The following is a 26,187-nucleotide window of genomic DNA, read 5'->3' as shown; positions in this document are numbered from 1 at the left end:
CGCCTGTCTCGCATGCTTTCCCTCAGCGTGAGAAACCAGATGGTGCTGGCTTCCAAGGCTGATGCCTCCCCCTGGATTTTCTTCTCTGTCTCTGGGGAGAACCCCCAAATAAGGAGGTTTTAGAAGAAGCATACCAAGCTTCCATCAGGCAGCTAGCTCTCCTCTTGGCAGCAGGCCCAGAAGAAAGCATTCAGATTTGGCCACCTTTGGACTAGCACTACTACCACGCTTAGTTTCTATTTTGCAGCTTTGGTGTCATATGTGAATTAAAAAAAAAAAAAAAAGGCCTCAGACAGTATTTCCTTAATCACACTAATGATTCAGAATCGTTTTAGGTAAAGGAGGGCAACATCAGAAACAGAGCTTAAAGATGAACTTATATCAAAGCTTGGAAAGAAGGAGGTCTGTTCAGGACCAGATTTTAAAAATCAAATGGGATTTTGGGAGTACTTCTTAAATTAGGGTACTTACTAAGTAATCAATTCCTCCTACGAAAGCCAAGTTCCCAAATATGATTATCAACACCTATAATAAGGGCTGTGGGTTCACTGTCTCACTAGGGAGCAGCAATCAGAATCGCCCTTCCGAGTTTGGCCAGCATGGGGCCTCGGTCTTCCCTAAGCTCTGCTTCCTCAGTTGTGCACATTTTAAAGTACGTTCCTCACAAGAGGATAAAATACTCCCCTTAAGATTCACCGTTTGTCATGGAAAATTCCAGGTGCCCCTGGCACACTCTGGTACGGGTCAGTCAGGGCGCACTGGGATGCACCAGCCCAGATTCTCTTTGGACTCCCCCTGGAATGACTAGGTCTGACCATCTTAGAGAAGGCTGCCTCATTAGCATGTTGCTGTGGAGGGGTAAAGTGTCTAGAAGGAAAAGCAGATGGCCTGGGCACTGTCACAAGTAAGTCAGCACAAGGGCTGCTGGCAAGCACCGCCTATAAGCCGCCACTCTACGAAGTCTGGGGGCCTGAGTGAACGTGAGCAGCAGGCTGTCTTTCAGACAGAGACTCCTGTGGGATCCCTGAGGTGGGGTCTAGTGGCCCTCCTTGTTAGCCTTCACCTATCTTAGAAAGCGGTGAAGGGGGCTTGAAATGGCAGAGCTGTGCAGAGGTAAAATACATCCACCTGCCTCAGAGATTGTCACTGATAGCGGTAGCGGCCTCTGTGTCTGTGACAAAGTTCAGCGTCAGGGACAGTGGCCAGTGGGCTTAAGGGAGCAGGCTTGGGCCTCATGGCTCAGCTCCAACCACCAGGAAGTGCAGAGTTTGAGGCTACAACCCAGGTGAGTGAGGCCCAGTTACAGGTTCACCCGAAATATCCATGCAACAGAGAGAAATGAATCTGAAGTCTAAAGTCGCTGGATCCCAAACACTGCTGCCCAACTGCACGTAGTCTGGCCTTCCCTCCTCATCCATCCTCCAGCTTGAGGGATGGATATGAACATGCTCTAGGCAGGACTATTTCAGGATGCATTCTCTATTCTACCTACTCTTTAGGAGGAATGGGAAATTTGGAAGACAAAGTAAAATCAGTGCTGTATTAATACTACCGATACCTTTCTGAAACAGAAAATATTAAGAAAATGGGCTGATTTATAATTAAAGGTGTTTTATCTTAGGAAGAGTGTTTACTTTAAAATTTTTACTTATAATTAAATCTTGCTTTAATTAGAAGTGAAATTTGCACGTTAAATTACACTTAATGCATTTCCCAAACTTAAAAATTGAACCCTAGATTGCAGGCAATCAACCCGGTCAGGACTTGACTCCTACACACACATATGTATGCACATGTTCATGTAGACACACGTGTACTTTTTAACAAGAAACAGGCCCATTTCAACTGTATTGTCAACACTCTTAATGTAGACTCTTGCTTTTTAGGCTTAACTTCAGGGTTAATCATAAAGCAATTGGCTTATTTGCCCCCAAGCATAAACATGTGTTACTCCCATGAGAACAAGAACATTATTTCATGCTTAGAAAGCAGGCATAAGTATCAGTGTTCAAAACAGCCTAAGCAAAAATTTAGGCTTGGACAAATGTCAGGCTCAGCCTGTGGTCTATTTCACTGTTAGAAAGAACTTTTGGATGGGTAAAAGTTAATCACTGGGGCTAAGCATTCCTGCACTCGCATTCCTTCTTCCAGCAGTCTCGGGACTCAGGAATTCACACCAAATATGAGAAGTGGAGTGATTACATCCTCGCTTCCTCTTTTCCCCGCTCACACATCAAAGTGGGAGCTGGAACCAATTGAGACCATGTGTGAATCTGGTTGATCATTATTTTGGTATTGTAGGAGATCTGGGTTCAGTTCTAGTTTGGACTGGTTCAGAGAAAAGGCACAGAGGTGGGCTTTGGAAGCCCTGAGTTCTAGTCCTGGCACAGTCTTGCTCCTTGGCCAGTCAGGTTGTCTGGACCTGCTTTGCTAGTGTCTGTGAGGGACGTGCCAGGTAGCCTTGGCAGAGCTCTCAGACCCAGGTTAATTGCATGTCACTGAGGCTGCTCTTTCCTGCCCTGTGCACGTGAGCGAGTTAAGGGCATGCGTGTCAGAGAGAAAAGCATTAGCGCTGTCATTATTCCAAGGAGGCCAGTTCCATTCATGGAATATGAAGGACTGGGCTCTTGTGGGGTGGGGACAGTTGGCTCTGCTTGTTACCCCACCTGGCCCCTGCCAGCCTCAAAGCCTCCAGTTCCACCTCCTTGTGTGGCTAATCCTGAGGAAAGACTTCCCAAGCAGCAGCAGGCTGGCCCTTCCTTTCTCTCCCCTGGGCAAGATTTTTTTGCCCAGCAAGTTTCATAATTTCCATTGCATCCAAAGTCCGGGATGGCAGGATGAACCCAGGCTTTAGCCAATCCTGGCTGAAAAGATAAGCCCTTAGCTGTTCGTTTATTTATTTTCCTCCAAATCAGTACTTCCCTCCCATCAAGTTTTCACTTGGTTAAGAAAAGAAGTATCTTTCACTTAAGCTGCATGACTTAGGAGCTCTTAAACTCCTCCAAAATCTTGAGAAAGGGGAGTTTACTTTAATTGCCTACAGCCTGATTTCATTTGGGCCTAGCAGGTTTGGCAAATCCAGACTTTCCATCCAGTTTGTCTTTCCATCCTTATCCAAAATCCAAAATGCCCAGGAGAGCAATCAGCCCAAATCCCAGTGGCTGGGGCAGACTGTGAACAGCGGGCCTTGTGACTGACACTGAGCAGAGTTGGACAGCTACAGATTGCTAAGCTGCTGTGCTTCTAGTGTCTGGGACACTCAGGCAGATCCCTACAGCCTCATCCTTCAAGGTGACTTCACTTCTGTCCTTAATAGAAGTGTATCCATTCTCTTTGGAAGCTGGTGTTGGAATCTACACCCAGAAGTGCTGCTCTCAGGATCAGCACGCCTACTGTAAAAAGCATACATGCACCTGAGAGCAAGACCACAACAGTAAGCCCCTCTCACGAGCCAGACGTGAGGCAGGGTGCTCTGTTTACAAGATTTAGTGTAATTCAACACGATTCTCACTGTGAATACTATTTTACAGACAGGGAAACCAAGGCACTGAGGAGGAGTTAGGTGACTTGCCGAGGCCCCAAATCTGGTAGATGCTAAGGCTAGGATGCAGGATCCTTCTACCTAGCTCCAAACCTGCACTGTTTTGCCTTCACACCCTTATTACAGAAGTCCCTCAACACATTCGTACAGCAGGGCACTGTCTATGCCAGTCTGCAGCCACAGAGTCTTGGCACCCTGCGTGCTCACTCTGCCTTGCCCCACCCGCAGCTACTTAGGGCCAGATGCCACCATGTGGGTCAGCTGCTGGGGAGGAAGGGGCTCTCTGGGTCCAGGAGAGTGTTTCTCAAGAGTGTTTAGAAACACAACATCAGAATGAGGGGACCTTCGTGCACTTAAGGTCTGAGAACACGAGCGTGGGAGAGGGTTGTCAAGCTCCCCCAGCGTGCACTTAAGGTTGAAGGCCACTGTCAGAACGAGTGTGCTTCTGACGCAGACCTGTGCACAGGTGCTCCTGCGTGTCTGGCCCATAGAAGGGCACAGAAGCGGTCATGGATGCCACTCAGCCCGTCGGGCTGCATCCCCCTGGCAGCTTCAGATCACACGTGAACCCAGTCTCCAACAAAGCTGTGCCTCAGGAAGCAAGCGAGGACGTGATGTTGCTGAACCAGTTTCCAAACCAGAAGTGGGCCCAGCTGGGAGCGGCATGATGCAACCTGGCTGACAGTTAGCTGTACTTCTCGCATTCACGACCCGGGGACGGGAGACCTGGGAAAGGTCAGGACAGCTGGAAGTGTGAAATGAATGCAGCCCTGCATAGCTGTCAAAGGATCAAGCTGTCTGCGGCGGCCGACTGACCATGCACACACACACTCGGCAGCACCCGGCTAGGCATTACCTACTTCACCACCGGTGTAGAAGTCAGTGTTTGTCGGGTGAACGACAGCATCACTGTCGATCGAGGCAATGTCAGCCTGTACAACTTGCAACTATAACAGGTAAACAAATGTATATCAACTGTGTTGGACCGAGACCCACGCACAGGCACATTTACTAAGGCCCCAGTGGCAGGGCTGGCCTACCTGGTCGATTCCAACATACGAGCCAAAGGGCAGTCAGTCCACGAGGTGTGCGCAGGTGTGGGTGGGGGTGAGCGGAGGACGGGGAGGGACATCAAATGTGACATGTTTAAATTAAACATTTGAATGACAGGCCCAAAAAAAGAGAAACACACACGCGATCATTTCCAAAGGTTAAAAGAAAGAACGAAGGCCCCGTTTCACTGCGCAAAAGCCTGTAAGACTGGCACCCCACTGAGAAGGCTACTAAAACATGGCATCTGTCTGTTTTAAAATATGTGGACTATCAGGCCAACCAAAACAACAAGTTTCTCCATTTTCCCGGCAGCAGTCACCGTTTAGGGTTTGATTTTTATTCCTGTGAAGTTCATCATTTTTGTCTACCTTCAAGGGACATTTCTTGAAAACGGAGAAAACAGTATAGGTGTGCACAGAGGGATGCCTTTCTTCTTCCCCTTAGATGTGTAAAAATATTTTTCTAGGCCTACCTCTTATTCTAATCTTGTTTGTATGTATACTGTGACTAGATGAATCCTCGCTTTTTCTAGCTTGTGGGCTTTTTTTTTCTAAATAATGAAAGCATCTGTTTAAGGCAGCTGGAAAGCAAGTTCAAGCAGGGCGTTTTTGAGCCCCAGTTTTCATGTCTCCAGCCCACTGCTGCACCCAGTTTGTGTGGGTCGGGCCTGGGCATCTCTCCTGGTAAGGAAATCTGCCATCTTACAAAGGTGGCTAAAAATGAGAGCTAAAGGCACACAAAACATACCTAAGTCAGTATCAGATATATGGCTGCCTTGGTGGGCGCCTGATAGCCTGCTGCCCCTGCAAGGCTCACAGCTAAGGAGATAGAGGCCTTCACTGTGCCTGGAGCCGACGGTTCCTCTCTGCGAAGATGAGACCACAGAGTGGGACTCCTGAGGGTTACCTCTCAGCTTGTCCTGAACTGTCCACCCTCCTGGACAGGGACTCCACAGCTCTGGCACAGTTTTCCTCTGGAGGAACTCACTCAGAAAGAGAATAAGTGCCTTCTCTCTAATATCATACTCAAGTCAAATAATTCATGAAGGTGGCACCTAGTCATATACTGTTTTCAGTTGTAGAAAAAGTTGAAGTGGCAGTATGTGGTAAATTTGGGGGAATCCAATTTGCTGGTGGATGAAAGACAACTTAATAATATCCTGATGTGCAGCTTAACTGCCTCCCTTCTCAAGTGTTTTCATGCTTTGTTTAACTGTCATTTCTAATTAAGGCTTAAATGGAGAAACTCATTTTGTAGTTACCTGAGATGTTTCAATTCTTAAAAAAAAAACAAAAAACACAGTTTTAAAAAATCCCCCCCAAAGTAACCAGCAGTCAGTGTGATCATTATGGAAGAGAATTTAGATGGCAATATATTTATAATCAAGGGGAAAGCAGCCAATAGGGCTTAACAAAACATAATCACATTGTTCCCAGTTGGAAGGGCTTATAGTAAGTAGACATTCAGTGTCTACCCTCAAATATTAATCTCGGTTTTGGGAATTTAGTTTGACCATCTGTAATTTGAGAAGACGAAGAGCCTAAATTCTGGGTTCCATAACTTTTCAACTGACAGCTGATGGTGCCAAACCCCATCCCCAATTACCTAGGTCATCTTTAAGGTCAATGTCAGCATTGGTAGGATTGATTATGGCCTCCACCTCAAAGCCGGCTAAATTACTGATTTCACTGTGAATAAGGTTCAGCTGAAAAGAAAAGCATGAGGTGGGAAATAACAGGACAGCTGGGAAGTCACAGAGATGGGAGCCTTGGGCTATAGATGAAGGGCAGGGGATACTCCAGGTGCACTGGGCACAAACGGGAAGAGGGACTCACTGGCTAAAATGAATCCATTTCAAACAAAAGACTCAAATGCCACTCAGGATGTTAAAAAGAAGCAAGCTAGGCTGAGGGTCCAGAACCTGTTTGGTGATGCCTGGGGCCAAAGGGAAGCCTAAGCCAAGTCAGACTGGGGGATCCACCTTCGTTTAAAAGAACTTGTGATCTGGGTGCCAAGGTACAGCAGCTGTCAGGACCCAGAGTCAACTACTCATGGCTGGGGGAGGGTCGGGGGGTATATGGAACTGTCCTCTTTTTTGAGCACTGGGATGCTGCAGAAGTCCTAGCTGGTTTGAGCAAACACCTAGCAGCTCTGCCATTCTCTTCCAAGTGGCCATGGGTCTCTTAGGCTCTTCATGTCACTGTGAATACTGGCTAAGTGGCTCCCATGCCCTGCTCAGGGGTGGTGAGGAGCAGGAATGATCTGTTATTTAGTAACATCTAATTTTACATGCCTGTTAGTTATGTGATGCTGAAGATCTGGCCAAACCCAGGAAGAGACACAGCAGTTCTCCATCAAGACAGTGTGTCTTTTAAACTGTGTTCACCTTGTTGGTGAGGCTACTCTGAGGCGCAACGGGTAGAGTGTTTTCCTTGAGTGACTTTTATGAATACCCCACCAGCCGAGTCCGTGTAAAGCGCCACTGTATGCCCTGCCTCCCCGCTGCTATTCTGGTGCCACAGCAACCCTCATTCTGAGAGGAATCTACATTCTAGACTGGCTGTCAGAGGTGCAGTGGGGTTGAGCTGGCCCAGGACTCCCCTTCCTGTTCTCAGGCCCAAGGGCCTGCAGTGGAGTGCTCACTCTCTCCCAGGGAAGATGGCTGTTCTTCAGTGACAGAAATTCTGACCAGCTGCACAGAGAGCCATGCCTAAGCAGCCCCTAGAGGAGCTGCTGCCCAAGACAAACTGCAAGCCTGGCTAGAGGAGCTGACCACACCCACTGGGCCCAGCGGGGCAGGCGTTCATCCCCCAGGAGAGGGCCATGTGTGGACACTCGGCCGGGATGCTCCTGGCCACCGAGCTCCAAGTGACTGAATTTCTGGGGCCAGAAATTTTGTTGCAAATAAAACTAAACACACAAACCAAACCCTGACATTCTATAAGCAATAGAAATATTACCCCCCATTTCTGATTCCCAGAAGCAATAAGCAGATTCTCAAAACAGGGACCTGCTTAGACTAAAAGTTGTGGAAACGAACTGGTCTTATGGCCAGGGAAGGACCCTGGCTAGGCCCCGCCACAGCGAAGGGAGGCCTCATCTTTAGTTCGGGCTCAAAGGGAGAAGAGGCACAAGTTCTCTCCACTTACACTCCCTGCGGTGCAGGGTGATCAGGGGCCCTGGCGTTCCTGCAGCTGAAGGATGCCCACCGAGGTGACCTCACACAGCGACGCACTCAGAAGCACGTGTGGGCCCTGGTGCCAGGACAGAGGCACAGAAGGGGTGGCATCGGGCGAGGGCACTCGTGGTTGTGCTCAAGGGGAAGGGGTGTGGGTGGGGTGTGATCTCAGAGTAAGGCAAGTGCAGCTTCAGGACAAGGCAAAGGGTTTGATTATGTATCATGTACGTATTATGTCTGACGTCAAGCAATACTGTTTATGAAAGTTCAAATTAAGCCAATATTCCCTGCTCCCTCCACCGAAAATAAAACTCACACTGTGTGAAGCAGCAGGAGGTTCTAGCGGGAGGAATGGAAAGGAGAAAGGGGCTGGGGAAACCGTCCACTTGGTGTTATGGGTGAATACGCTTTAAAGACATCTAGTTTTTTGTGTATTTTTTTGTTTTGTTTTAAAGTCATACATGTTTAAATCTTTAAAACTCATGCTGTTTTTCTCCCCAATTGTATAGATGCTTCTGGATTTGTATTCAGAAATGCCTCAACGGAAAATCGGCTATTTCCGTGGGCTCTAATTCAACTAGCCAGGGAGACCCTGGTGGATTCTGTCTCTGCCTCTGCCTGGGAAGAACCACCCCCTGCTCTTTACGGGGAGGGGTGTTCTGGGGAAACCGTAGGGCTTCAGGGCCTTGCTCAAGTGAGGGAGAGGTTGCAAACAGAATTCCGAGGTCTCCCTGGGCTCACCTTCCCTCTGAGTGGAAGCAGTCCCCCTCTTGGGATCACAGAACCCTGCCTGGCAGGCAGCCACTGCCCCTAGCATGGATAAGCCCGAGCTAACCAAGCACACCTTCACTCTCACCCATGCTGAGCCTTGATTTCCCAACTCTGTTCTGCCAGGTGCCAGGCTCAGCAGAAGTCCTCAGGGTGAGGGGCTGAGCCACAAAACAATATTGCTATTAAAAATGTTTGTGCCTGGAGGAGGCCCAGTCTGCGTTTGTGTGTGGGGCAGAGGAGTGGGCAGGGGAGAGGACAGACGGCTTCAGGCACTCTGGAAAGGTGCATGGGCAATCATCTTGGCTTGGGCAGGCTAGGCCAGGTGCAGAAGCCGACAGTGATCTGATCATCTGATCACAAACAAGGACAGAAGCTCCCCTGGACAGGACAAGCAGAGGCCGTGCATGCACAGGGCTGGAAAGGATCTGGATGTGCAGAGGGCATACGCCAACAGGCCTGGCAGGCCCAGAATAGATGTCCAGTAGGAGGAGGCCCCAGGACCGCCGCCCCAAGACCCACCCAGGGTCAAAGCCACTTGGGCCTCTCACCCAAAGGGGTGCACAGCTGTCTGAAGCACATGGCAGAGCAGGGGTGTTTGTGGGCTGGGAAATCAGATGTCTGGGGCACTGTGAACATTCCCAAGTTGAGTCTGATTTTCTGGGAGCAGGGAGGCTTGTTAATGATTTCGGAATGTGAGTAAGGTGACTATGTCCTTATCTTAATACTGGGAAAGGTGGAAAACTAAGTTTTAAATCCCAGAATGGTGAATTTAAAATACCTGTGAAGACTACTGGCCACTGGAGAAAGTGACCAAAGAGCATCACCAGGTATACAGCAGAAAGGGGGCCTCACCCGGCTGTGGGGCTGGGGGAATGGGACTGAGCCAAGGGTCCTTCAGGATCTCCTCCACCATGGGGACCTGATAATGCCCAGGTCACTGGGCTCTGCTAGAGCCAGCCTCTGATGTCTACGGTCCCCAGTCTTCCCTCGAGGAGTTATGCCTAGTGAATCCTTGTTGTCTACTTCTGATGTGAACTCGTTAGGGTGTAAGCTCCCTGAAGGCAGAGAGAGGCCATCCAATGCCTAAGACAGTGCTCGGGTCTCTGGAGGCCCACAGACAGAGCTGGGACTGAACGTCAAACATCCAGACACAACTTTGTGATGAGATGAACAAACCGCTTCCCTGAAAGCAGGGATATGGCGAGGTCAGAGCTCAGGAATTGCCCTTGTCCTGGCTGGGACCTGGGGTGGCTCAGAGCTGACCTGGCCATCCTGGAGCTGGATGGGAGGCAGCCTGTCTGTGGTAAGGAAGGAGCTGGTGGCTTGGGGCTACTGGAAGGACATCTGGGATATCCTGACATGACCTCTTTGGCTAAAAGAAGTAGTACAATACTTTTTTTTTTTAACATATGTGGTCAGAAATTCAATTTTAGGGAATAAAAGTCAGTATTAAAGATTATCTTAGTGACTCACTGAGTACAGACTGTCATAGTCCAAGCTTCGTCTCTCTCATTCCCTCACAATGGACAAGGAAGAAGACTTCTTTCCCTGAATCCACCACATAAAACGGAACTCTTCTCCTGTCCCCAGAGTCCACTTCAACTAAGGTGGATGGAGAGGCGAGGTCCTCCACAGAACTGTCTCCACCTCCTCACAGAGCACAGCGTGTCCCCGTGGCCTGCTTCAGGACCCACTCCCGCCCGGGCCTCTCAGGTGGAGGGGCTTCCTCCTCTGTGCTGTGCTGTGCTGCCCAGCCTGCAAGCATGCCTGGTCTGAATCTCCCAGAGGCTCAGGCCTGGTGGTGGCATCTGGTGTGTTTCAGGCTAGAATGTGCCACCCGAGGATAAGGACTCAGGACACTGTTGGAGGAAAAGCATGGGATCGCCTGTGTCCTAAACTGTCTCAGAAGCCAACTGTCTGCCGTAGGGTGGAAGCGGGTAGTGGGCCTTTCCTCCATGTTACTGCTTCAAGAGCCCTCTCTTCTCTTCACTGTTCCCTAGCCCCTGGGACTAGGGTGTCTGGATCTGAGGACAAAAACCCCTGGCGCCTACCCCTGCCTTGAGCAGCCTACAGGGGTCTGGCTGCTATTCTGATAGTGAGTGGTGGGGGCGGGGAGGGCACACACGCATGCCCTCCTGACACCGCCTTCCCAGCCGCTTCCAGTAACACTGACTCTTCCAGGGAAGTCTGCATCACTTATTACCACTGACGAAGATTTATAATACACCTTGGAAGTACTGCTTTTGAACATAAAGCTTTTTAAATCTCTGAAAAGACGCTGAGACTCTCCACTGAATCACAAAGCAAACACATCTAGTCAACTCGGATTCACAGCACCGTTTCCCTTTTGAAAACAATTCAACAATGTGTGTGAACACTGGGTAAAATCAAAGAATAATGAGAGTGATTACTCCTGAGACAGCTGTATGTGAAATACATCATCATCAACAACAATTAGAGCCCAGGCTCCTAAGCCCTGGGCCAGCTTCTCCTGTGAGTAGTTTAGCAACCATGCCTTTCAGGACTGAAGTGAGCACAGTATCACCTTTCTGACCTCAGCGTGCCTGCACTACTCTAGCATTGGTGTCATTGTCACAGGTGGAAAACTCGTAGAACATAGGGTACCATACAGCCATCACTGTGAAGTACCCTTTCTGAAACATTTCCAAAATTCCAAGTCAAAATTAATGCCTGTACTAATGACGTTTTAAAATGTGCTTTGTGTGACAATTCCTGTGTATCAGTCTGACAACTCAGGCCCCTTTTGCACTAAATGCCATGACTTTCACCCGACAGTAAAAACTAACAGAGGGCCAGAAAGTATTGCTTCAAAGTAATGCTGCTAACTATGAACATTTACTCCCTTTCTCACGCTGCAGGGGTACAGGGTTCCAAGGACACTATTTTCTTAGAGGGTACCCCGGCTGACTTGAGATGTTGATTTATTCTGTGACAGCACTTTTGGGGAGACACAGTTTACTCTGCTAAAGGATGCCTACAGGACTGGGTCTGGGGTAGCTCATCCTGGATGTGTGTATCTGGGGTCATGAAGCTGGCCGGGAAAGAAGGTGGGTGTTTCTTCCAGCTCTGCACTCAACCACTTCTCTCACAGCTGACCATGTTACACTGGGCTCCAGCTCAGCCCATCCTTTCAGGCTCTCCCTCCAAAAGTCAAGATATCGAACAGCCACGTTAGCTTCACTGTCGAGCCCGCTGCTTCCATTTTCCTGTATTTCCTATATAGTATTAGATAACACACCTGTAAATTACTCTAGAGTATCAGTGCCTCTCTACAGCATTTTGGACTTCCCCTTCAACCTAAGTCGGGTGTAGTCAGTGTTCACTGGATTTGTACTTTCCGGTACTTTCCTGCCTGTGGTGCTGACTCTGAGGTCAGAGGCCAGACTGTACCCATCACGGAGCAGGTGGCGCTGCTTGGTTGCAGCCTTTGCTGGCTCCCTCCCAGGCCTCATATGGAGCACATGAGGCCCTGATCCCATGGCCAAGAAGAGCATTTCTATGTGTACATGGGCGCCGTATGGCCGAGTACTGCCACTGTAGGGATCCTGCAAGGGGGTGCGAGGAGTTGTGATCTGAGGCTGGTTTTGGAGTAAACAGCAGGAGAGAGCAAGAAGAACACAGGGAAGGGAGAGGCACCCAAGGGTGGGGCAGGGGAAGGAGTGATGGAGAGGGTGGCCCCTGGGCTGAACTGTTGTACCTGTTTAACAGGCTTCCAAGTCCCGGCTAATAGTCAGCATTGGGGATCTAAAGCACACTGGAGCTAGTCCTTAAATCACAGAGCTTTTTCACACTTTAATTCAAACGAAAGCAATCTGGGTGACAGGTCACGTTAACTTTCAATGTGTTACCCAAAGGACAGGTTAAAGGGCGAAAGAAAACCCAGGTGGTTGCCTTCACTGCTGTGCTGAAATTTTATCAATAAAAAATATTTTACACAAAAACTTTCAAAGCCCCAGACCTTAAGATGACGAGTGCTGCTTATATTTTCCCTCTGAAAAATGCATACAAAATACAGACAATGGTTATAAAATGTACACTGTAATGGTTATTTGCTGGAACAGAGAGTCCACCACAGGAATTGCATCATGAGGGCCTGAGTGCAATTAGTGACAGGAAGCGGGAGGGGGAGGAGGAGGCTTGCAATGAAGTGAGCAGGAGGACTGTGTCACTGAGATGCAAAAGAAAACTGATGGTGAGCTTTTAAAAATGATGCAGCTTCAGGACCAAGTTATTCACCACATTCAAACTAAATGCAATTTACGTGGAAGTTCAAATCCATGTCTTTAATACTTTTTAATATAGGATAAAAAAAAAATGAGCCAAGTAGTTCCCACTGTCTCTCCACCCCCTTTTTTGGTGTTAACAGAAAAATATTAACCCTCCTTCTGAGGTCATAAAAGCCTTTGCATCATTTTTATTTTCAACAAAAGTGAATCATCTGTTACAAAACCATGTAGTGTCCTGGCAAATTTGTACCACTAGGGCAGCTGAAAACATACTGTCCATGGTTAAAACAAACAAACAACTGGCTTGAGGACTCCTCAGGTGGCACGGTGTGTCTAGCAACAATCCTGGCCCCTGGATCAAGGCTCCGCCTCCAGTATCCACCAGAATGCCTGGGCTGCCAGCTAGATCTTTCTCTTTCCAGGCCCTGGTTCTGACTTTCTGGCCAGGATTATAGGATGACCAGGTCCTCCCATGTACGCGGCTCCTTCCACAGACTGAGCCCAGGGTGTCTCCAACCCCACAGGAGCTCCTGTCCCTCTTCTTCACCACCATATCTCCTCTCCCCACCTGCCAGTCTCCCCTCAGCTCCTGGCCCAGCCCTCCCGAGTTCTTTCCTAAAGCTGCCCGCCCCTACTCTCTCTGCCAGCCCACAAGGCCAGGAGTGGTCCCCAGGCAGCTTTTCTGTTGGTAGAGGCACCCATCCGTCCCAGGGCCCGCGAGCAGACTGGGGCGAGCGGTAGCCTACCTTCTGGCCGAGGAAGAGGCTCTTGGTGGAGAGCACAGTGAAGCCGTCGGCGGGTGTGCCCTCAGTTGTGCTGTCGGCGCTGGCGGCCTTGCTGACTTCTCCCTGCTTCTTCTTACACAAATAGAAGAGTCAGTATGAGGCCCGCACAGGTGGAGACCACGTGAATCTGGGCTTTTCTAACAGGTGAAAAGAAAGCCTTGCCCATAATACTCAAGAGAAAACAGGAAACTAAACCACTACCAGTTCTCAGCATTTGGGGGCTGCAGGCCTATTTTCAAGTCTAAGAATTCCATACAGAGTGCTAAATTGTATTTTCATCACTTTAGAGTCTTAAAAAAAAAAAAAAAGCTACTTGAAGGCAAAATTTCACAGTGATAATTTACAACAGAAACACTTGTTTAACTGTAGACCAAGCAAATGTCTCTTAATCCAGGGTCTTCACGTTCTAGATGCCTGTAAATATTCACATCTGAGAGGAAAAAACAAACTGCTCTGGGTAATTAGTTCTTAAAGGGCCAAAAAAGCAGACCAAGGACCACCACCCTCCAAGCCTCCCCAGCTCAGGAGGTAAGATTCTCCCACTTTCTTTCACTGAGACCCGCCTTGGAGAAGCCTCCATATGGGGGCTGTTGGTGAGCTGATCTGCCCCCTTGAAATGCCCCAACCCCCAGCAGTGGGCATGAATCTTGGGAGGTTCCTGGGCCTCTTTACGGCATCATTCACATTGAAGGATGTGCACCCTGGGGTTTCCAAGAGCCTTGCAAGGGTATGTTGTGTAGAGAGGCTTAATTACTCTCCAGATCCTCAGCTTCCTAAAGTATTTACTTCCTGAAATGGATCAGTCCTAAGAGTGATCTAAGCCAGCAATCAAGGCTTCATGCTGGACCTCCCCTCACAACCATTTCTCAGTTCCCAAGAGTGAATACTGCATGGCACACCACCCTTCCAGTAGGGATACATGCCTTTCTTAGTCTTTCATTTCTGTTAAGGATGAGGTGTGTATTAGAAATGGATATTTTGGCTCATTTGGGGGATTTATTTTATATTCAGATATATTGTTGAGTGAAGAAGGTGAGCACAATGGCAATTTTTGTTTAGGTTCTTCACTTTTTTTCTTCCCCCAATTATTATCAAAAAGGACATCACTCCTGAAGGATGGTCTAATGGGAGCAAATCAAGAAAGTAGGGGGTGAGGAATATAAGTGGCTATGCCTTCCTGAAGGAAGGATCTGGACAGTAAATTCAGGGTAAGGCCTGTGCCCTATCCATTTGCCCTTTTAATACTCAAATTCATTAACATATTAACATTTTTACTAATATTGAAAAGTAATGTCTAGTTTTACTAAGTGCTTTAAAAATAAGGACTGGTTTGGCATTTAGGTTACATGGCTAACCTGGAAATTTTTCTATAAATTAAATGAGCTAAATTTGATGCTCCAAGGTGTTTATATAAATGATAAGACAGAAAGCATTTTATTAAGAAACATGGTATTAGCAAAGATCTATTAAAATTATCTCTATTCTGGTTCTCCTAACAATTTGAGTGTATGAAATTTGACAAGTAAAAGAGAAGCAGGTATAATCAACAATTACATGGTAAGTCTTAGTAAAGCCTTTTTTGATATACTTTCCAGGAAACAAGAAAGGCAAAGGCTGGATGACAAATCCTTTCACAAGTCAGATGTTTCTAATTCTGTGCTTTCAACAAAACTGAAGAAATACCAAACTGAGTTAGCAGCTGATTCATCATTAAAGAGAGGACTGATGGAGTTTAGTTAATAGTAGCGTACCAGTACAGGTTTCTTAGTTGTGATGAATGTACCAGGGTTATGGAAGACGTTAACAACAGTGAAACTAGGTGAGGGATATTCAGAAATTCTCTATACATGCTTTGTAACTTCTATAAATCTAACACAATTCTAAAATAAAACATTTATTAAAACAAATTGATGACAGATTACTATGTGATTGTTGGCATGTAACTCAGAAAGAGTTCAGAGGATTGAGTGATGTTGCTATAACAAAATCCTTTCCATTCCCATTTAATTATTTTTGTGAGCAAGACTTTCCAGGCACTGTACCTATAAGAATAAAAATATAGGATGATGATTCATTTTTACAATAAGCAACACTCATCTTAGGGTACTTGAGTTAATTGAAAAACTATCTACTTGAATCCTATGACATGATACAGCTTCAAAAACTTTTACTTTCTCAATAGTTAAAATGTGTCAAGTATTTATCAGCTTGATCAATTGTGTATTATTAATAAAGATAACTACCCAATCTTGTGTAAACCATAACATTTAGTGCTTTTATGATAACCGGAAATTTTTTCAAAATGAATTTAAATTTCTGTTCATTATTTTTATTGTGCAAATCACTAACACAGTACAAGCAAAGAAAAATGTATTATGTTAGAATAAAATTTTCTGGGGAAAGGGAAGAGAAATAAGGGCTCAAAGGAGAAAAATAATGTAGATTTTCCAACTGTTAAAAAAGAGCCTGCTTGTGTATTTTATGGTATATCAAACCATCACAGTAATTAGATTTACTCGGATACATTTATATGAGTAATGAAAGGGCTTTCTTTTTAAATTTCAATATTTATTATATATCAAAATTATGCCCTGTATGATATTTAAATTTATTAGTATGAGAAGTTTAGTTGTCAAATTTTATATGTATGAGATATGAAGATTTTCAAAACTGCTTTAGGAAGTATGCAAGCAAAAAACTGTTAAAGCCAATTCTCTACCCAGTGAACACCATTCATATAGGAGATATTCAGTAAATGCTTGGGAACGGAGTGCAGTTGATAAGTAGACAAAGATTTACTGCTTCTGTCCAAGGATACATGAATTTTAAGAGGTCAGAAAGCCCTAAGTGATACAATTTCAGGCATCTGGGAATTGGAGCTGGTTTTACTGGGAGGAGGGGCCTGAAAGGCTCCCTGTGCCCCTCATACAAGCCAGCAGCTGCCTATGCAGTCAGGCTACAAAGCTTCAGTTCAGTTCAGTTCGGTCATGTCCGACTCTCCGCAACCCCATGAATCACAGCACGCCAGGCCTCCCTATCCATCACCAACTCCTGGAGTACACTCAAACTCATGTCCACAGAGTCGGTGATGCCATCCAGCCATCTCATTCTCTGTCGTCCCCTTCTCCTCCCGCCCCCAACCTTTCCCAGCATCAGAGTCTTTTCCAATGAGTCAACTCGTTGCATGAGGTGGCCAAAGTATTGCAGTTTCAGCTTCAGCATCAGTCCTTCCAATGAACACCCAGGATTGATCTCCTTTAGAACGGACTGGTTGGATCTCCTTGCAGTACAAGGGACTCTCAAGAGTCTTCTCCAACACCACAGTTCAAAAGCATCAATTCTTCGGGGATCAGCTTTCTTCACAGTCCAACTCTCACATCCATACATGACCATGGGAAAAACCATAGCCTTGACTAGACGGACCTTTGTTGGCAAAGTAATGTCTCTGCTTTTTAATATACTATCAAGGTTGGTCATAACTTTCCTTCCAAGGATTAAGCGTCTTTTAATTTCATGGCTGCAATCAGCATCTGCAGTAATTTTGGAGCCCAAAAAAATAAAGTCTGACACTGCTTCCACTGTTTCCCCATCGATTAGCCATGAAGTGATGGGACCAGATGCCTGACACTGCTTCCACTGTTTCCCCATCGATTTGCCATGAGATGATGGGACCAGATGCCATGATCTTGGTTTTCTGAATGTTGAGCTTCAAGTCAACCTTTTCACTCTCCTCTTTCACTTTCATCAAGAGGCTTTTGAGTTCCTCTTCACTTTCTGCCATAAGGGTAGTGTCATCTGCATATCTGAGGTTATTGATATTTCTCCCGGCAATCTTGATTCCAGTTTGTGCTTCTTCCAGCCCAGCGTTCCTTATGATGTACTCTGCATATAAGATAAATAAGCAAGGTGACAATATACAGCCTTGACGTACTCCTTTTCCTGTTTGGAACCAGTCTGTTGTTCCATGTATAGTTCTGACTGTTGCTTCCTGACCTGCATACAGGTTTCTCAAGAGGCAGGTCAGGTGGTCTGGTATTCCCATCTCTTTCAGAAATTTCCACAGTTTATTGTGATCCACACCGTTAAAGGCTTTGGCATAGTCAGTGAAGCAGAAATAGATGTTTTTCTGGAACTCTCTTGCTTTCTCCATGATCCAGAGGATGCTGGCAATTTGATCTCTGGTGCCTCTGCCTTTTCTAAAACCTGCTTGAACATCTGGGAGTTCACGGTTCACATATTGCTGAAGCCTGGCTTGGAGAATTTTGAGCATGACTTTACTAGCATGTGAGATGAGTGCAACTGTGCGGTAGTTTGAGCATTCTTTAGCATTGCCTTTCTTTGGGATTGGAGTGAAGACTGACCTTTTCCAGTCCTGTGGCCACTGCTGAGTCTTCCAAATCTGCTGGCATATTGAGTGCAGCACTTTCACAGCATCATCTTTCAAGATTTGAAATAGCTCAACTGGAATTCCATCACCTCCACTAGCTTTGTTCGTAGTGATGCTTTCTAAGGCCCCCTTAACTTCACATTCCAAGATGTCTGGCTCTAGGTCAGTGATCACATTATCGTGACTATCTTGGTCGTGAAGATCCTTTTTGTACAGTTCTTCTGTGTATTCTTGCCACCTCTTCTTAATATCTTCTGCTTCTGTTAGGTCCATACCATTTCTGTCCTTTATCGAGCCCATCTTTGCATGAAATGTTCCCTTGGAATCTCTAAGTTTCTTGAAGAGATCTCTAGTCTTTCCTATTCTGTTGTTTTCCTCTATTTCTTTGCATTGATCGCTGAAGAAGGCTTTCTTATCTCTCCTTGCTATTCTTTGGAACTCTGCATTCAGATGCTTATCTTTCCTTTTCCCCTTTGCTTTTCGCTTCTCTTCTTTTCACAGCTATTTGTAAGGTCTCCTCAGACAGCCATTTTGCTTTTTTGCATTTCTTTTCCATGGGGATGGTCTTGGTCCCTGTCTTCTGTACAATGTCACGAACCTCTGTCCAGAGTTCATCAGGCACTCTATCAGATCTAGACCCTTAAATCTATTTCTCACTTCCAGTGTATAGTCATAAGGGATTTGATTTAGGTCATATCTGAATGGTCTAGTGGTTTTCCCTACTTTCTTCAATTTAAGTCTGAACTTCGCAATAAGGAGTTCATGATCTGAGCAACAGTCAGCTCCTGGTCTTGTTTTTGCTAACTGTATACAGCTTCTCCATTTTTAGCCTGTGATAATTAAAACTGGTAATTTTCAGCAAGCATCCATTTGCATACGGTCATCTGCACTAAAGCTGTTGCCCCATGCTGTAAACTGGTCCAGCCACTATGGAAAAAAATATATAGATTCTTCAAGAAATAAAAAATAGAACTACCATGTGCTGTAGGAATTCTACTTCTGGGAATGTATTCAAAGGAAATGAGAACATTATATGAGGAGATACCTGCACCCCATGTTCACTGGGGCATTATTTACAACAGCCAAGACATGGGAACCACATGAGTACCCATCAACAAATAAATGGATGAGGAAAATGTGATACAAACACATACATACAATGGAATATTATTCAGCCATAAAAAAGAAAATCCTGCTGGGAACCTGAAAGAGTTCCAAATAAGATGAATGCAAAGAAATCCATGCCAAGACATATTATAGTTACAGTGGCAAAAGTTAAAGATAAGGACAGAATCTTTAAAACAGTAAGAAAAAACAACTTGTTACCCAAAAAACCCCATAAAATCACCAGCAGATTTTTCAGCAAAAACTTTGCAGGCCAGAAGGAAATGCCTTGATTTTTCTAAGTGCTAAAAGTTAAAAAAAAAACTTCCCACCAAGAATACTCTACCCAGCAAAGCTCTACTTGAGAAGTGAAGAATACAGATAACAGTTCTCCAGACAAGCAAAAGCTAAAGGAATTCATCACCACTAAACTCACCTTAAAAGAAATAATAGAGACTTCTTTAAGCTCAATGGAAAGGGCACTAATTTACCAACAGGAAAATCTATGAAAGTATGTGTCACTGGTAAAGATTTACAAATACATAGCAAAGGTGGTAGATTAATAACTTATAAAGCTAGCATAAAAGTTAAAAGATAAAAGTACTAAAAATAACTAACTACAGTAATTAGTTAAGGACATACACAAGGAGAGGCTTCCTAGATGGTGCTAGTGGTAAAGAACCTGCCTGCCAATGCAGGAGACACAAGAGACGTGGGTTCGATCCCTGGGTTGGGAAGATCCCCTGGAAGAGGGAATGGCAACCCATTCCAGTATGCTTGCCTGAAGAATCCCATGGACAGAGGAACCTGGCATGGACAGAGGAGTCCACAGGGTTGCAAAGAGTCAGACACGACTGAAGCAACTTAGCACACATGCAAGCACATACAAGCAAAGAAATGTAAAATGGAGGGAAGAGTAAAAATGTGGAGCTTCTGAATGGGATCAAACTTGTTATAAATTTTAAATAGACTGCTATGTTGTTATACATAAGCCTCAAGTTAAAGAATAAGCCTATAGTAGATACGCAGACGGAGAAGGCAATGGCAAGCCACTCCAGTACTCTTGCCTAGAAAATCCCATGGACGGAGGAGCCTGGTAGGCTGCAGTCCATGGGGTCGCTACAAGTCAGACACGACTGAGCGACTTCACTTTTCCTTTTCACTTTCACGCATTGGAGAAGGAAATGGCAACCCACTCCAGTGTTCTTGCCTGGAGAATCCCAGGGACGGGGGAGCCTGATGGGCTGCCATCTATGGGGTCACACAGAGTCGGACACGACTGAAGTGACTTAGCAGCAGCAGCAGCAGATACGCAGAAAGAAAGAAATGTAAGCATACTACTAAAGAAAATCATCAAACCACAAAGGAAGAAAGCATGAAAATAAAGTAACAGAGGGACTACAAAACAGACAAAAACAATTAAAATGGGAATAAATGGGAATAACTAACAATAGTTGCTTTAAATGTAAATGTACTCAATTCTACAATCAAAAGACAATGAGTGGCTGAGTGGATGAATACATAACACCCATCGATGTGCTGCCTACAAGAGACCCATTTCAGATGTAGGAATATACACAGACCGAAAGTAAAGGGATGGAAAAACATTTTCCATGCAAATAAAAACCAATAGAAAGCTGAGGTAGCTATACTTCTATGGGACAAAACAGACTTTAAAACAACAGACGATGAATGACACTGCATAATGATAAACAAGTCAACCCAACAAGAGGTTATAATATTTGTAAATATTTATGCACCTAACATAGGAGGAAATAAGTTTGTAAAACAAATACTAACAGACCTAAAGGAAGAAACAGACAGCAACACAATGATAATAGGAGACTTTACACCCCTCTTTCATCAATGGACAGATCTTCCTTACAGAAAATCATTAAGAAAACACTGGCCTTAAAAAACATATTAAACCAGATGGATTTAAAAGATACATATAGAATATTCCACCCAAAGCAACAGAATACACAGTCCCTCTCAAATACACATATAACATTCTCCAGGATAGACCACAAGAATGGCCACGAAACAAGTGTTAATAAATGTAAGAAATCATAAAGTATCTTTTTTTGACCACAATGGTATAAAACCAGAAATCAATTATACGAAGGAGACTGAAAAAAAATCAAATATGTGAAGGTTAAGCAACATGTTACTGAACAACCAACAGGAAGAAAACCAAGAGAAATTTAAAGAAAAAAAAAACAAAACCTAGAAATGGATAAATTCCTAGAAACATACAACCTACCAAGAGTGTATTGTGAAGAAACAGATAGTCTGAACAGACCAATTACTACTAAAGAGGTCAAATCAGTAACTAAAAACCTTCCAATAAACAAAAGTCTAGGATCAGACAGCTTCACTGGTGAATTCTACCAAAGATTTAAAGGATTAATACCAATCTTTCTCAAACTCTTACAAAATATAGAAGAGTTGGAAACACTCCCAAGGCCAGCATTATCCTACCAAAACAAGACAAGAACACCAAAAGAAAATTAAAGGCCAATACCCCTAATGTACACAGATCAGAAATGCTCACCAAAATATTAGCAAATTGAATTCAACAATACATTAAAAAGACAATACACCATGATCAAGTGGAGCTTACTTCAGGGATAGAAAGATGGTCCAACATCTGCAAATCCATCAGTGTGACACACCATATCAACAAATGAAGGCTAAAACTCATGATCATATCAGTAGACACAGAAAAACCAACTGAAAAACTTCAACATCTATTTGTGATGAAAAACCCTCAGCAGAGTAAGTACAGAAGAAGCATACTCCAACATAATAAAGGCCATATATGCCAAGCCCATAGCTAATATCAGATTCAGTGGTGAACAGCTGACAGCTTTTCCTCTAAGATTAGGAACAAGACAAGGATGCACACTCTTGACACTTTTACTCAATGTAGTATTGGAAGTTCTAGCCACAGCAATCAGGCAAGAAAAAGAAAAGGTATCCAACTCAGAAAGAAAGTAGTAGAACTGTCACTAGTTGAACATGACATGATATTATACACACAAAAACTCTGAAGTCTCCACCAGAAAAAAAGTTAGAATAAATGAATTCAGTAAAGCTGCAGGACAAAAAAAGTCAATACACGGTTTTCTGTGGTGTTTCAAAACATACACTGATATTAAGCTATTATAAACAGAAATTAAGAAAACAATTTACAACCACATTAAAAGGAATAAAATGCCTAGGGCTTCCCTGGTGGCTCAGAGGTTAATGTGTCTGCCTCCAATGCGGGAGACCCGGGTTTGATCCCTGGGTTGGAAAGATCCCCTGGAGAAGGAAACGGTAACCCACTCCAGTATTCTTGCCTGGAGAATCCCATGGATGGAGAAGCCTGGTTAGACTACAGTCTACGGAGTCGCAAAGAGTCGGACACGACTGAGCGATGGAACCGAACCGAACCGATACTTAAACAAGAAGGTGAAAGTCCTGCACAGTGAAAACTGTAAGACATTGATGAAAGAAATTAAACACACAAATAAATGGAAAGATATTCTTTGCTCAGGGATTGGAAAAATTAATACCATTAAAATGTTCATACTACCCAAAGTAATTGACAGATCCATTACAATCCCTATCAAAATTCCAATGGAGAGAGATCTCTGCAAGATGGCAGAATAGAAGGGCCTGAGCTCACCTCCTCTCATGAAAACATCAGAGTCAAAACTAACTGCTGAGCAACCAGTGACAAAAAATACTAGAACCCACCAAAAAAAAGCTATTTTCAAAGAAAAGAAGAAGCCACAACAAGATGGTAGGAGAGGTGCTTTTGTGATGTTATCAAATCCCAACCTTTAGCCAGACTCATCAAGAAAAAAAGGGAGAAGACTCAAATCAATAAAATTAAAAATGAAAAAGAAGTTACAACAAACACTACAGAAATATAAAAAATCGTAAGAGACTATTGCAAGCAAGTATATGCCAGTGAAAATAAACAATCTAGAAGAAATGGACTATTCTTAGAAAGGAACAATCTCCGAAGACTGAACCAGGAAGAAATGGAAAATATGAACAGACCAATCACAAGCAATGAAATTGAAACCATAATTTAAAACCTCCCAACAAATGAAAGTGCATGACCTGACTGCTTCACAGGCGAATTTTATCAAATATTCAGGGAAGAGTTAACACGTATCCTTTGGAAACTGTTTCAAAAAGTCAGAGGAAGAAAACTTCCCAACTCATTTTATGAGGCCACTATCACCCTGATCCTAAAACCAGACAAAGATACCACAAGAAAAGAAAATTACAGGCCAACATCACTGATGAACATAGATGCAAAAACCCTCAACAAAATACCAGCAATCTGTATCCAACAATACATTAAGAAGATCATACACCATGATCAAGAGGGATTCAACCCAAGGATGCAAGGATTTTTCAACATCCACAAATCAATCAATGGGATATACCATATCAACAAATTGGAACAAACCCATATGATCATTTCAAAGACACAGAAAAAAGTTTTGACAAAATTCAGCACCCATTTATGATAAAAAAGAAACTCTCCAGAAAATGGGCATAGAGTATACATACCTCAACATAACAAAGGCCAGTTACCTGAGAATCCCCATGGACAGAGGAGCCTGGCAGGCTATAGTTCATGGGATTGTAAAGAGTCGGGACACAACTGAGCAACTAAGCACAGCACAGCACACATGACAAATCGACAAACCTACAGCTAGCATCATATTCGATGTTGAAAAGCTGAAAGCATTTCCTCTAATATCAGGAACAAGACAAGGATATTCACTGTCACCACTTTTCTCAACACAGTTTTGGAAGTTCAAGCTATAGCAACCTTAATCTCCAGAGACGAAAAAGAAGTAAAGGGAGTCCAAACTGGGAAAGAAGTTAAACTGTCACTGTTTGCAGATGACATAATGCTATACAAAGAAGACCCTAGAGACGCTGCCAGAACACGACTAGAACTCATCAACGAATGTGGTAAAGTTGGAGGTTACAAAACTAATACACAGAAATCTGTTGCATTCCTATACACTAACAACGAAAGATCATAAAGAGAAATTCAAGAAGCAATTCCATTTACCTTTGCATCAAAAAGAATAAAATACTAAGATGCGGATGAAAGAACCTGAAGAAAACATAAACAGATGGAGAGATATACCATGTTTGTGAACTGGAAGAATCCATTCTATCAAAATGACCATACTATCCAAGGCAATCTACAGATTCAATGCAATCCCTATCAAATTACCAACGGCATTTTCCACAGAACTAGAACAAAAAACCCTCAAAATGTGTATGGAGACACAAAAGACCCTGAATAGCCAGAGCAATCTTGAAGAAGAAAAATGGAGCCATAGGAATCAGGCTCCCTAACTTCAGACTAAACTACAAATTCACAGCCATCAAAACAGTATGGTACTGGCACAAAAATAGAAATATAGATCAATGGAACAGGACAGAAAACGCAGAAATAAGCCCATGCATCTGTGGTCAATTAACCTATGACAATGGAGGCAAGACTATACGATGTTGGAAGGACAGTCTCTTCAACAAATGGTGCTAGGAAAAACTGGATAGCCACATGTGAAGATATTAGATCATTCCTTAACTGCATACACAAAAATAAGCTCAAAATGAATTAAAGACCTAAATGTCCGACCAGCCAGTATAAAATACCTAGAGGAACACATAGGCAAAATATCCTCTGACATAAATCACAGCAACATCTTTTTTGATCCATCTCCCAGAATAATGGAAATAAAAGCAAAAATAAACAAATGGGACCTACTTAAATTCAAAAGTTTTTGCACAGCAAAGAAACTAAACAAAAAGACAACCCACAGATGAAGAGAAAATATTTGCAAAGGATGTGACTGATAAGAGATTAATCTCCAAAATTTACAAACAGCTTATGAAGCTTAATAGCACCAAAAAATGGGCATAAGACCTGAATAGACATTTCTCCAAAGAATACATACAAATGGCCAATAAGCACATGAAAAGATGTTCAACATCATGTTATTAGAGAAATGCAAATCAAAGCTACAAGGAGATATCACCTCACACCTGTCAGAATGGCTATCATCATAAAATCCACAAACAACAAATATTGCAGAGGGTGTGGAGAGGAAGGAATCCTTCTCTGCATTGTTGGTGGCAATGTAAATTGGTATAGCCATTATGGAGAACAGTATGGAGGTTCCCAAAAAAATGAAAAATAGAGCTACCATAATCCCACTCCAGGGCATATATCAAGAGAAAAACATGGCCCGAAAAGATAAATGCATCCCAGTGTTCACTGCAGCACGGTTTACAATAGCCAAGACATGGAAGCAACCTAAATGTCCATCGACAGAGAAACAGATAAAGAAGATATAGCACATGTATACAATGGACTATCACTCAGCCATAAAAAAGAATGAAATAACGCCATTTGCAGCAATATGGATGGACCTAGACAGTGTCATATGGAGTGAAGTAAGTCAGACAGAAGAGAAATATCATATGACATTCCTTATATGTGGAATCTAAAAAGAAATTATACAAATGAAGTAACTTACACAACAGAAAAGAGACTCAGAGACTTTGAAAAAGAGCTTACGGTTGCCAGGTGGATGGGGCGGGAGTTTGGGAAGGTCATGTACATGCTGCTGTGTGGAGAACCAACAGAGACCTACTGTACAGCACATGGAGCCTGCTCAACGTTATGTGCCCGCCTGGATGGGAGGGAGTTTGGGGGAGAATGGGTACATGTATATGTATGACGGAGTCCCTTCACTGTTCACCCGAAACTACCACAACATTGTTAACCAGCTATACCCCAATACAAAATGTTATTGCTGTTAAAATTTTTTAATTAAAAAAAAAATCACAACTAGCTGCTGAGCAAACGTTGACAAAAAATAACAGAACCCACCAAAAAAAGGTATTTTCAAAGAAAAGAAGAAGCCACAACAAGATGGTAGGAGAGGTACTTTTGCGATATTATCAAACCCCAACCTTTAGCAAGACTCATCAAGAAAAAAAGGGAAAAGACTCAAATCAATAAAATTAAAAATGAAAAAGACGTTACAACACTACAGAAATATAAAAAATCATAAGAGACTATTGCA

General features: G+C 44.0%; 1 protein-coding gene across 4 annotated transcripts in view; it reads right to left on the bottom strand.

Annotated features, from left to right (window-relative positions):
• Positions 1-26,187, bottom strand: part of MACROH2A1 (macroH2A.1 histone) — an 84,018-nt gene that overhangs the window by 12,081 nt on the left and 45,750 nt on the right. Inside the window, exons 5-6 of one of the 4 annotated variants that reach the window (XM_055431447.2) lie at positions 13,537-13,647; positions 4,398-4,488 (exon numbers count right to left, since the gene is read on the bottom strand). In XM_055431447.2, coding sequence (XP_055287422.1) covers positions 4,398-4,488; positions 13,537-13,647 — 202 coding nt within the window. Of the gene's footprint in view, positions 1-4,397; positions 4,489-6,199; positions 6,300-13,536; positions 13,648-26,187 lie in introns of all 4 variants that reach the window. The other 3 variants (XM_055431445.2, XM_055431448.2, XM_055431446.2) reach the window with 3 other exon arrangements.

Source organism: Moschus berezovskii, chromosome 8 (assembly GCF_049115385.1).
Source record: "Moschus berezovskii isolate FMDL1 chromosome 8, NW_MosBer_1.0, whole genome shotgun sequence".
Classification (NCBI taxonomy): Eukaryota; Metazoa; Chordata; class Mammalia; order Artiodactyla; family Moschidae; genus Moschus; species Moschus berezovskii.
The sequence above is the reverse complement of the archived record's forward strand: the minus strand, read 5'-3'. Positions and strand labels throughout refer to the sequence as shown.